Source organism: Ornithorhynchus anatinus, chromosome X5, assembly GCF_004115215.2.
Source record: "Ornithorhynchus anatinus isolate Pmale09 chromosome X5, mOrnAna1.pri.v4, whole genome shotgun sequence".
NCBI lineage: Eukaryota > Metazoa > Chordata > Mammalia > Monotremata > Ornithorhynchidae > Ornithorhynchus > Ornithorhynchus anatinus.
The window spans coordinates 41,403,468-41,416,726 of NC_041753.1; the positions used below are offsets into that span (position 1 = coordinate 41,403,468).

The window sequence follows — 13,259 nt, forward strand, 5'->3', positions numbered from 1 at the left end:
CCTTTAGAAGTTAAGTGATTTGCCCAAGGCTATACTCAGGTTATATTTTCCTGGTTATACTGGTTTACTGGTGAGTATAACCAGGAAAGTGATGAAGCTGGGATGAGAAGTCAGTTCCTCTGATCCCAAGGCCTGTGCTCTTTTCACCAGGCCACGTTGTTTCTCACACAATGAAAAAGGGCTCGTTGAAACTTATAAAGTAGAATTCAGGGCAAAACCTGCTGCATTGGGTACCAGAATCAGAATTCCATAGGCAGATTTTGGGGATCTTGAAGCTAACCAAAAGAAACATCCTTCAAGTCTCTCCATGTAATTAACACCCAATTTGAGACCTCAGAGTAAATCTATACATTACATTCAACGAGTAAAACTTCCCAAGTAGTCAGCATATATTCAATCCAGCTACCAATTGTTCTAGCCTCCAGGCAGATGGATTTGGGTCTGAAAACCCAAAAAAAAATTTTTTTAAGTTAATGGCTGTCTCCACAGGCACTGGACTTTGTAGAATCTGAGTTTCTTCGAAGTGGGAATGGGTCCTTCTGGATCAATCCCACAATTCATTCAGGGGTATAAAGAACTACTCTCCTGTATTCCAATGTTGGCAGTAAGGGTTCGGATATCTCCCATGAGAGCCCTGTCCAATCAATCTGCCTTGTAATAACGTTTTCTTTCTCAGGTAACAGACATATGGTTTGGAAGAGAACCAATTGCAGGTGCTCTGGTGTGATCGATGCTAATACATTTTCAGTTTTTATAATTTTCTGCACAACAGAATCAGTCTGTGCCCATCATGCCTCTCCTGTTTCCCCCTCCTCCAGCCAATAAAGGTGTTTCTCTGGCATTGCTCATTGACACTGGTAGCAAGACTATATTCTTGCTGATCATTCCCACCCTTTCTCCAGGTCCGTACCCACTCATTGACATGATCTTTTACTTCAGTTAGAAGGAATCATGTTCAGTTTTATGTTCTGTGTAGATCTTAGTTCATTAATCTGTATGCTTCTTGTGGGCAGAGTTCGTCTATACTTACTCTATTGGACTGTCCTCTCAAGCACTTAGTACAGTGCTCAGCACACAGTAAGCAAAGCACTCATTGATTGCCTGAAGTTTATAAAAGGAAGAAACACTTCATAAAGAACTTCATTCCACAGGACCAGTTTTCCTTGAGAAATCATGGCCTAATGGATACAGCACAGGCCTGGTAGTCAGAAGGTCATGGGTTCTAATTCCGGCTCCACCAATTGTCTGCTTTGTGACCTTGGGCAAGCCACTTAACTTCTCTGTGCCTCAGTTCCCTCATCTGTAAAATGGGGACTAAAACTGTGAGCCCTATGTAGCACAGGGACTGGGTCCAACCCGAGTATCTCATATCTACCCCAGCATTTAGAACAGTGCCTGGCACACAGTAAGTAAGCACTTAACAAACACCATAATTATTAAGTGAATTTCAAGAAGTTTCAAATGAAATAGATCAGTTTCCTTCTATCATGATTATCACCGTTTAGCGTAAGATAATCGAAAGTTTAAATTTCAGTACAAATTTGCACTGAGGAAAATTTCCAGGGAATCGAAATTGAAATCAGCAATGTCTTCTTCACAATAAACTTCTGTCCTTCTCCGTCCTTTGTGAAGAAGGTACTACTGAGGGTGAGATCATAGTTATGTGGGTGTTGCTGACAAGTCCAATGCATGACAAACAATCCATTCCACACACTGTGCACGTAAAGATTGCCTTTGCCATGCTGATGCATTCTGCCACTCTCAGCACCTGTTGCTGTTTTTGAATTTGCCTCTTGGTATCCCAATCTCCCATAAGCAGTGCCTCTCACACTTAAAACAATTCCCGCCCAAGCAGCTGGACAAGACTTGCCAAGTCCTGAGGCGATGGCTAAGAAACAAAAATGGCAGACAAAGATTAATGTGGGCAGCTGCAGTTTTGTAGTATAGTGTTCCGCACAATGTAAGCAATCAATGAATACTATTTGATATTGATTGATCCCGTTATTTGGAAAGAATTAGTGACTTTCTGCCTCCCCCAGTAGCTTGTAAACACCTTTAGGGAAGAGACTATGTCATCTACTTTTATTGCATTCTTAGAAGTACTTAGTCCACTGGCCTGAACAGAGTAGGTGCTCAATAAATACCATGGAATGGTTGACGGATTGATTGATAAATCGATTGATCGATCGATTCATCCTGCCAGGGCTGTTATCTGGAGGTTTTCACTGCAGGAGAACTGCTTGCAAGACTTAGCCCTTGTCGCTGACCTACTCTGACCTCTAGGAAATGTGGCCGCTTTATGATCGACAAACCCTCAGTGAAATGAGAGGACAAGGTAATCCATGAATCACATATGTTTATGACAGGCAGCAATGAAACTACTGATAGAGGAAGTTGCTGCCAACAACTGCTGCCATCTCTGAAAGAGGGCATTGCAACAGAAACTTTTAAAAAATGGCAGTTGGCCCAAGATAACAGAAAGATATTAAAAGATTCTGCTTTGGGGTATTGCAACCCAGAATAAATGTAAAGCACACAAACCTGATAGATAAATTGGCCAGTTTCAGCTGGATACTGACACAAGGTACCCCAATGTAATCCATATCCTCCTTCCCCCTTCTCATCGCCTTTTGATTAATTTTGAAGAAAAAGTATAAACATGCACCATATCTTTATGCTGTAGATGGTGAACACCAATGCATTCACTTTGCTCGGGAGGAAGGCTCAGGACAGAGCTATTGACATGATGTTTTGTGGGGCCTAGTCCCACCAGTCACTGTGCCTCACAACCCCCTACACACACACACACACACACACACACACACACACACACACACCCCACACACACACCCCCCCCCCCCCGAACCACACTGAGGGTTAAACATTCCCATTCCAGCCTAACTTGGCCGGGTAGAAAGGGCAAGAAAATGCAAGAGGCAGAGTGTTGTTTACCCTCTTAGTGACTCTGACTCATCAAAAGAGGGAGGCCTGACAGGCAGCTAAAGGCATTAGATAGTAACATCTGTCTCTCCTCACCTAAACAAGGAGCAACATTTCACTTTTTCTCTTTTTCCAGTCTACTTAAAACACCCATATCAGCAGTCCTTTTCTTCACTGGATGTAATACTACTTCTATTACTACTACTAATAATAATTATGGTATTTGATAAGTGCTTACTATGTGCCAGACACTGTACTAAGTACTGTGGTGGATGCAAGCAAATTGGGTTGGACACAGTCCCTGTCCCATGTGGGGCGCACAGTCTCAATCCTCATTTTACAGATGAGGGAGAGAGAGAAAACAGGATAGAAAAAGCATCGATTCTTTTGAAATGTGGTGTTTGAGAAGGATTTTGCAAATACCATGCTGAGAAGCAGCATGGTCTAGTGGACTGTAAGATAGTCCCCTGAAAGATAGGGTGGTGGCAATGTAACATTGTCTAGACTGTAGGCTCATTGTGGGCAGGGAACATGTTTACCAACTCTGTTATATTGTACTCACCCGAGCACTAGAAAGAGTGCTCTGCACACAGTAAGCATTCAATAAATACCACTGACTGATCAGGCTTCAAACCAAACTGAAATTCTGCAAAGCTGTGGTCTTGTCCAATCTTCTTTATAGTTATGAGATATGGGCACAAATAAAGTGACTCCTTGAACAACTCTATTAATATCACATTTGGGCCACTGATTGATTACCATATAACATCAAGTGGCAGCATCAAGTGGCAAGACAGGATCACTGGCAACACAGTTTTGCACTGAAGTTAAATCTTATTAAGTGCCGTTGAGACGTTTCCGATTCATAGCGACTCCATGGATATACTTTCTCCAGAACGTCCTGTCCTCTGCCATGATCTGCAACTTTTCTAATGGTTCTTCCGTTATCGTTGTTATGGTCTCTATCCATCTAGTGCTAGTCTGCCTCTTCCACATTTTCCTTGGACTTTTCCTAGCATTAGCGTCTTCTTCAGAGAATTAGTCCTCCTGATTATGTGTCCAAAACATGCTATTCTAAAATGAGACCACTTTGGTTTAATTTGCTCTAAAATCCATTGTTTGTCTTTTGGGCAATCCATGGTAATCGCAAAAGCCTTCTCCATTACCACATTTCTAAAGAATTGATGTTCTACTAGCAATGAAACTATGCTTACCTCAACGAAACCTTGGTGGTTGAGGCATGTGAAGAGATTGAATGCCAACCCAAAACATGAGGCCTGAGGAAGCATTTGAAGAATGATACAAAGCACAGACTCAAACAACATGGCTTTGCATCTGAAAATTGGGATGCAACTACAGCACACAGATCAGCAGATAGCACTGCAATTAAGAAAGAAGTGGCTCTTATTGAGCAGAAGCTTTTGAAGGATTTTGTGACAAAGAGACAAAGTGAACACAGCACCAATCTTGGTTAACCACAAACCTAACAGTAAAATACTGATAAGTTTGTGTGTGCAGAGTGGTAACAGATCTTTCATTCACATAGGCCTCTTCAGTCATGGAGATACACACACACACACACACACACACACACACACACACACTCATATACTCAATAGAGTCTTACTTCTACAAATGTTAAAGAAATTTTATGGCACTGTACATCCTGTCATGGAACCTCTGAAGAGTCAGGATGGCTCTTCACAGATGTGAAGGGAATCCTAAAGAGATGGAAACATTTCAGTGTTCTCCATAATACATCTTCTACTATTGAAGAAGAGGCCCCCTGAAGCATCCAGCATGCAAAGACATAGCTCTTTGCCAGACTCCTAAACTTCATTGTTTCTTCCAGTCTTACTTATTCTTTCTATTATCACTGTTGCTGCTGCTTCTTCTTCCCTGGCTACCTGTCAACAGCTCCCACTACAACTTTGATTTTTCCTGACACCAAATTCACACCAGGATTTCTGAGGTCCAAGGAGGATTTGGATTGCAGAAAAGAAAGATGTGGGTTGCAATTTTTGAAGATGTTTTTTCAAAGCTCTTCCACCTCTTTACTGCAATCCTCTGGAAAATATTTTCTTGATACTCCTTGGGATCTTAAGAAAAGTGATCTCATTTTGTGTGTTCAACCATAAGGCTCTCCCTAGGTACCTATAGTTTTAATAAAATGAGAGTCTGTTATGAATTCTTAGGGCATTTTTTCCTTCTTCAATTTATCACAATTTGCTGCTTTATCTTAACCTCATCTCTCAACCTCAGGGTTTTTATTTTGTTAGAGACCACCAAAGGAGCTATTAGAAGACACGTCTGACTGTGCCAAGATGTTACAGAAAACTTTTATTTAATATACTCTTGCCATGAAGAAATTTAAAAGAAAGTTACTGAATAGATCCAGCCACATTGAAGAGCTATAGAGAAATAAACACTCCCAAATTCTTTTCTTCAGAACATACTGGGCCTCCTGGAAAATGTGAACTGGATTTCTAGGAGTGTTCTGATCTGCCCTTTACTAGAGCTAAATGCTCTGGTATTATGACACCTGGCAACTCTCAGCCTGCAAAAGTCTTGGGGGTCCCTGTTCTAATCATTCCTGGTTCTGGAGGTTGTGCGAATACAGCTTTGTCCTCAAATCAATTTGAAAGTATGGATCCCTTTGAGGGTCTATCTTTAAGTAAGCTATCAGGTTTAGCCCTGGAATGAAGAAAAACAAAACTGCCTAGCAGTTCTCTGGACCAGAGATGACTTAGGGCTGAGCTGCTATTCCAGAGATCTCTACCTGCTTAAGCAGGCTCCCCCTCATCCTCTCCATACACACACACACACACACACACACACACACACACACCTTCCTGAGTTCAGGTAAAAGAATCAGAAATGATTTTAGGGGGTTGGGGAAGGCAGAGGTGAGAGGTTAGCCAGGATGTTCTCACCTCAAGGAATGTATTTCTCCAGGAAACTTTAATGATACCATTTCTCATGAGGCAGTAATCAAAAAGGCTATCCCATCCATCAGTACCATGTCCCACCTATTTAATTTCTGACATCTATTACACCTCTAGCTCATTGAACAGAAGAATTATCTTTTATAAATTTTGTAACTTGGGATATAGTCCAGCACCCCCTGAGGGACAGGGACCATGTCTAATTCCCACCCTTATATTCTTTCCCAGCACTCAGTATAGTGCTTTGCACACAGGAGATGCTTAATGCTTACTACTAGTAGTCAGACCATTATTTTCTGCTTGCAACTTGCACCCTTCCATAAGCATGAAAAACAATTCTTGGTTATTAAGTGACATATAACTAGTATAGCCCTGCTTTTGCTCCAGTAGAAACAGCACTACTCTAGGGGTCAGAAAATCTAAATTCTAATCCCAGCTCTGCCTCTTGGGCCTTTACCTTCATCAGTCAAGGTTTCTTTCAGGAGAACCACCTAGGTCATATCATGAGGTGGACAGGCAGCAGAAATCCTGAAAAGATAGCTGGATAACATGGGCATTAACAACTGCAGCAGCTACTAAGGCAACTGCCTGTTGGATTACAGCGCTACAGTACAGTATTGGCACTATGCTACTGTAACCTTGCCCATAAGTGGATCCTGCTTGTGAAAAAACCTGTGCCCACATTCTATAATGTGCTGCACCCCTGCCCAACTATTTGACTGTTGCACAGGCCTGGGAGTCAGAAGGTCATGGGTTCTAATCCCAGCTCTACCACTTGTTTGCTGTGTGACCTCGGGCAAGTCACATCCCTTCTCTGTGTCTCATTTAGCTCCTTTGTAAAATGGGGATTAGGACCATGAGCCCAATGTGCCCGGCACATGGTAAGCATTTAACAAATACCACAATTATCATTACTATTATTACTCCATACCCCTGCGGGAATGTGTCTGGCAGCATGGCTCAGTGGAAAGAGCACGGGTTTAGGAGTCAGAGGTCATGGGTTCTAATCCCAGCTCCACTACCTGTCAGCTGTGTGACCTTGGGCAAGTCACTTAACTTCTTGGTGCCTCAGTTACCTCATCTGTAAAATGGGGATTAAGACTGTGAGCCTCATGTGGGACAACCTGATTACCCTGTATCTACCCCAGCACTTAGAACAGTGCTCTGCACATAGTAAGTGCTTAACAAATACCAACATTATTATTATTGAGAGTGCAAATGGTACTGTACAAATCAATATCACTATAATCAATTCTCCCATGCAGGTTTTCATTCTTGAAGTCTCAGGGCCAAAGTTAGCCTGTTATTTCCTAGGGGAAAACCCCAGCTAAAGGCATGGACTAATACTTTCTGACTTCTCTTTAAAAAATAACATTTGATGACTGAGAATAATTTCCACCCTCTGCATGACATGCATTCCTATTTCTCCCTTTAGAAAGATAACAGATATGTCATTGGATTGGAATGATAATTACATTAAAATATCTCCACCCTAATAGTTGATGTTCTTGGATGTGAAAAGTAGCATCTGCAGTAAAGTTTAGGTCGTAGAAGGCATTTAAGGGTGAATGTTTTCCATGTCTGAAATGAGGAGTGAGGGTGCTTCTCTCTGACAGATTTTAATCAAAAAAGCAAAATTTAAAGGCTTCGAAGTTAAATGTCCCATTATTTGCTCTTTCCAATTTTCAACAGATATCCAAAAACAGGATACTTCTAGTGTTCATCATGTCTCTACGACAGAGGCCAATGGTGTGAAAATAATCATATTGTTGGAAAAGAATTCAAGTGTACCTTCCCTTTACTCTCAACAAGTATTTATTGACTGTCCACAGTGTTGGATAGCCCTGGAATTGATGTTAGTTGATTAGTCTGGTAAAAATGAACCTGTAAATGAATCATAAACAGGAGGAATTTTTTGGCACCTTTTGGCCCCAGCTTAACGTCTGACCCTAACAGCATCTCTCTTCGATGATATCAATCTTATTTACTGAGCATTTACTGTGTACAGAACACTGTACTAAGTGCTTAGGAGAGTACAATATAATAGGTAGACTTAAGGGTTGGACTCAGAGTTGACAGTGTAAGTTTGGAGGTATGGCAGTAAGAACTTTGGTCCCTTGATCCATGGAACTGGGGCATATGGCAGGGCAGGGGAGTCCGTATAGCAGGAGCTCCTGACATTTAGTCCACTTGGAAGTTATAGAAAAACTTCCTTTCACGTCTTCCATGTGGAATCCTATCAAATAGCTCCACTCTCCCCGTTGAAGATCAGGAGAAGGCAGTGACCCCGATAGCTAAAATGCCCATTACAGCCCACTTCCAGGAAGAATGCAAAGAGTTGAAGTGCACTTTGGAGAAGGTTGGATCCAATATCAGGGTCATTCATCCTGAGAAAGCTCCAGCAAGATCTCCACATGCATCCCGAGCCCACCCTGTCTGGTGCAGGGGTTGTAGTGTTCCTCTGAGTGGCGCTGGAGCCTGTGGAGGAGCAGCCGCTGCTCAGTATTCTCTGGCTGAAAGTCAGCATGTCATTTGATCCCTCAGTGACCCGGACTTGGGGCTTGTGAAACTGCAGCTTGTGTTGCTGTATGGGTCTGGGGTGCAGGGACAGAAAGCATTAAACCTGGGTTAGCAGGAAAGGAAATGACAACTCATTTAAATCATTTGAGGTGACGGTCTCAATAAGTGCAACGTATGTTCAAATGTGAACACACATTTGAACCCTTCTCTTCTCCCACCTCGTCCCCCCTCCCCTTTAAGTCTCCTGTCAAGGTTTTTGGATAACAGGCAGGAACCTTGCATTCTAGCCAATGGGCAGCAGATTTGACACAAATCACCCTCAAATGCAGATGTTTTTCTCATTTTCCTAGGTTGATTTGCCTCAGAGAGGTGTGTGTGTGTGTGTGTGTGTGTGTGTGTGTGTGTGTGTGTACACGTGTGTGTGCATGTCTGGGGGTGCAAAGTTAATCTCTTATAGATTGCCATTTACATTCCCCCAGGATATTAAAAACAAAACAAAACAACAACCACATATGAAATTATTTAGCTTGGTTTCTGGATATTCCAGAACTTTTCTGTCAGAAGAGAAAACACCAATGAATACCTGCATAACCCAGTAACCTCTGGAAGAGTCATTTTCAATTTCATTTTTGCCAGTAACTCTGATGAAGGAAATGAGGACTTAATTGGACCACCAGTGCCCTGGAGTTTTCCTAACCAGGTGTCCTTATCAATTCTACCAGTCATGGCCCTCACTCTTACCTCAGTGATAATGCTTCAATCCCTACAGTCTGCCATAATAGTTTGGAAATTCCCAGTGGAGGAGTTGAATCCTGGCCCATGGTCCTTGTACTAGGTGCTGCAGATTGAGCATAAAAGTGAGTGGCCCCTTTGCTGCAGAGAATATTAAGGGCTGCCAGACAGCCAATGAATGAGGCATTGGAGGCATAGCATGTGTATGACTTTTGTCCTATTTCCTCCTCTAGCCTGCACCAATTTTTTTAAAAAATGATATTTCTTAGTGTTTCTATGTGCCAGGCACTGTACTAAGCACTGGGGTAGATACAAGATCATCAGGTTGGATAAAGCCCTGTCCCACATAGGATTCATAGTCTTAATCCCCATTTTACAGATGAGGTAATGGAGGTGTAGAGAAACAAGTGACTTGCCCAAGGTCACACAGCAGATAAGTGGCAGAGTCAGGATTAGAACCCAGTCTTTGGACTCCCTGGCCCTGTACTCTTTCTACTAGGTCACAGTGCTTCTCACTTTCCTTTGTCTCTTGCGTCCCTCTCCTACCCTGTTCCTTAATATGTAGACACTCCTTTTCTCTTAAAAGTTTCATGGCCTTGTTTACCATTACATATTCTCATTTAGTAAACTGGACTTCCCTTAAGAATCCAACAAGTTTAATCATTTCTAGATGAACCGAGTTCCCTAGCTTCCATCTGTAGGGAATGATATGCATTGGCCTTAATCTGGTCATAGGAGATCCACTGAAGATCTTTGAAATCCAACTCAGCCCTGGATGGACCAAATGGTTTTTGAGGGGAGTGCACTGTTAACATTTCTGTGGAGAAGAGTAAGCCCAACAAAGGGGACCTTTTCCATTTGCGCCTATCACTCATAATCCACTTACAACCTGCCTCCATGCAACTGGTTCATTGAGGGAGTTCTACAGTTTGACTCTGTCCCTGAGAACAAGAGAGAAAAGAAGAAAATTTGTTTGTTTGTTTGTTTGTTGTTTTCTTTCCAAGGAGTGAGCCCAGTGAGCCTTTAACTCTGATAATCCATTTCCTCTACCAGTTTGATGGAATCCCAGTTTCCTCTGCTCCAGACTACAATTTTAGACCTCTTTCTCTAATGATAATATATACATTAATTTATGTACTTATTATGTGTCAAGCACTGTGCTCATCCTTCTTTAATGGATTGATAATACAGTTTACCATTATTTTTACTATGACTTTAAATGAAACCATGTTTTTATCACTTGCCAAGATTGTGAAAATGCAACTTTGAGAACGAAGCACCATTTATTACTTAGTACTCACAGAATAGTGGGGGCTTTATACCCCTTGGGAATGGGTAAAGTGGTAACTCCTGATCCTGAAAAATGTTCTTTATCTTCCAACCATATGTAAGTTCCTAGTGGATAGGGAACATGTGTACCGACTCTGTTATACGATACTCTCACAATTGCTTAGTACAGTGCTCTGCACGGAGTAAGCACTCAGTAACTACAATTGATTGATTGATTGAGGCAGAAAGTGAAGGTTAAAAGCAATTGTGAACAGCAAGGGACCTTTGAATAAATTATGCTTTTCCCTCTCTCAGGCTCTCCCTTTCAAAAGTATTGCAATCATAATCTGAACAAAGTCACATGAGGAAAAGACTAGTAGTCGTAAAGAAAGATTTCATCTCTCCCTGGCAGAATTAGGTACTTCTGGTGAGAGCTATCTTGGCCAATAAATACTTTGCAACAATCTAGTATATTGGGCAAATCCTGAGACTTAAGGTACTGACCACCCACATCTGACTTAGTCACCGAGAGGTTGAGTTTTAAAATATATTTCGTTTTGGCAAAACTCTCGACTGAGCAACAGGTGGTATAGTTCAACAAATAACTAGTTGTGATTAAAAAGACGGGACAGTGAGAAACAGAGAGCGAGAGAACTTGTTGGAAGACAGACACTGAGGGTGGGTTTATGGTCATCTTTGGATACAGTATGTGCATTCGATTGAAGTAAAGGGTAGACAATGGGTGCCACACCAGGTCAGCTTATTGTTGGCAAAGGTATCTAGGATTGTGTTCAGTAACGTTTTTTTAAAGAGGGATTCTACAGGGATTTGCATTCTCTTGTTTCACAAGCCCCACGTTTGCATACTGACCTAAGTGGATGCCCACCAGCTGGCTGTGTCCATCACTACAGCCAAGTCTGAGAATTCCTGATTATACTTAGACCCCATGAAGCAGGCAGCACGGACGGTCATTAGCAAGAGACCTTTGTACCAAACCATGGTTTAAAATGTGACCGTCCAGGCACTTTGCTCACTTTGCCCAAAGGAGCCCTTTTTTTTCCCCCTGGATTAACCATGAAAGACCTAATCAACATTCCACTTTTACACATCCTCCTAGCAGCTCTCAGCCTGGCCGAGAAACTTCCACAAGGTTGGTCTGAACAAGTTCATCTTCTCTTTGCTTTATGACAGTTCAGAAGTGTGTTATTGTGGCTGCTGCAGCTCATCTGTGCTGTTGGTGGGCATTAGCTCATGTCTGGGGGAGGAACTATTAGAATTAGCACACCAGTTTTCTTTGCATTCAGGTGTTCTTTCTAGGATGTTTTGAAGATCACCCCTTTAATTGAGTGCATACAGTTTAATTACTATAGGGAAAGGGAACCCGTATATTGCAAGTTGTCAAATTTTCTTTTGTTTATGCTGCTGAAATTGTCAGTTCAGATCTTTTGGACTTGGTTAATATGGAATTCAGACACCTCTTGCCTTAAAATTTGATAATACATTGCTTTTCCTTCAAATATCTATGCTTCACATTGCCTCTTAGGCTTCCAGATCGTTTTATCTTAATTTTCACTTTATAATATTAATTTAGAAATTAAAGTGCCCTTAATTAGCTCTGGCAGATAAGACTTTTAAGAAATAACTTTAGCTGTTTGACTCACAATTCGATTGGGCAGCAGACAAGCAAACTTTTTTTAAAGCCTTTGAAATGTACCGGAAATGACACCACCTCAAAGGAAAAGTAACTTAAGAAAGCAGCAGGCACCTGTTGCAGTAGCAAGTATGTCCACAGCAAGATCACTCTTAGCCAGCGAACTGTGAATCAGGAGCAAGGACGGGGAAATCTCTTGATTACACAGCGTTGCATTATAGTCTGAACTCATACTTTATAACTACGGCAACAGACCTGAAAAGAAGACAGTATCTGTCACAAAGCATTGGCCATATCCGAGTAATCAGTAAGGGACACAAAAAAGAAGGAAGCATCTATCACACTGATTTTAGTACCAGTGAAAGGTAGTCTGCTTTTTGACGGTGATGTGATTTCTTCATGATAGTCTGGTGGGGGGAGAATTAAAGAATGAATTACATACTTTATATAAAATGACCCATTTCATGAAAGGATGAGAAGATCATTTTACAGTAAGGCTGATCAGAATTGAAAAGAATTTTTGGTATAATGAGACCTGGAAAAGAGTAGCTGCTACAAAATCAGGGATGTATATGTTAATTGGACATAGAGGACTTTCGCTTTTCCAATTATTTACATTATTGACATTTGGGGTACACACCTTTCCTTTCCCCGTTAAATTTATTTTTTAAAAAGTTTTCCATTCAAGTTTTTCATAGGCACAGATATGAACCATTTGAATACTTCCGTGAACTCTGCCAGAGTTAAAAAAAAATAATATTGGCCTCGACTGCTTTAATCCTACCTGATCATACAATGGACACCAGTATTTTTAAAGTCTTATGGAGAGTTGAATGTTTTGTAGTACTATTTGAAAGCATAGGATTGTCTACAGATGTCATCGATATGGTGTGAATGTAAGTGCTGCAAGGAAATAAACGCCTGGCCCAGGGTCAAAATGGTTTATATTGGCTATCTAGACTTGATCTGAAGTTGAGAAATTAAATAAAATGCTGTCACAGGGAGAAAATTACTGTCCCGAAAACAATTATTGAAAACATCTGAAATTTCAAATATGGTCCTCTTCATAAGAGATCATCACCTCCATTTTGGGTTTTTCTTGAAAGATGGCATCAAAATGGCGGCACAACCGATCTGGTTCAGTACAGTTTTCTTCTTAGTAACAGTCATATAGTAACTAACTTATTAACAATAAAAGATTT

The 13,259-nt window shown here is 41.3% G+C and overlaps 1 protein-coding gene across 1 annotated transcript in view; it reads left to right on the forward strand.

Annotated features, from left to right (window-relative positions):
• The first annotated feature begins 12,125 nt into the window (after positions 1-12,125).
• MUSK (muscle associated receptor tyrosine kinase) overlaps positions 12,126-13,259 on the forward strand; it is a 108,079-nt gene continuing 106,945 nt past the window's right edge. Inside the window, exon 1 of the mRNA XM_039910750.1 lies at positions 12,126-12,186. Coding sequence (XP_039766684.1) covers positions 12,126-12,186 — 61 coding nt within the window. The remainder of the gene's footprint in view (positions 12,187-13,259) is intronic.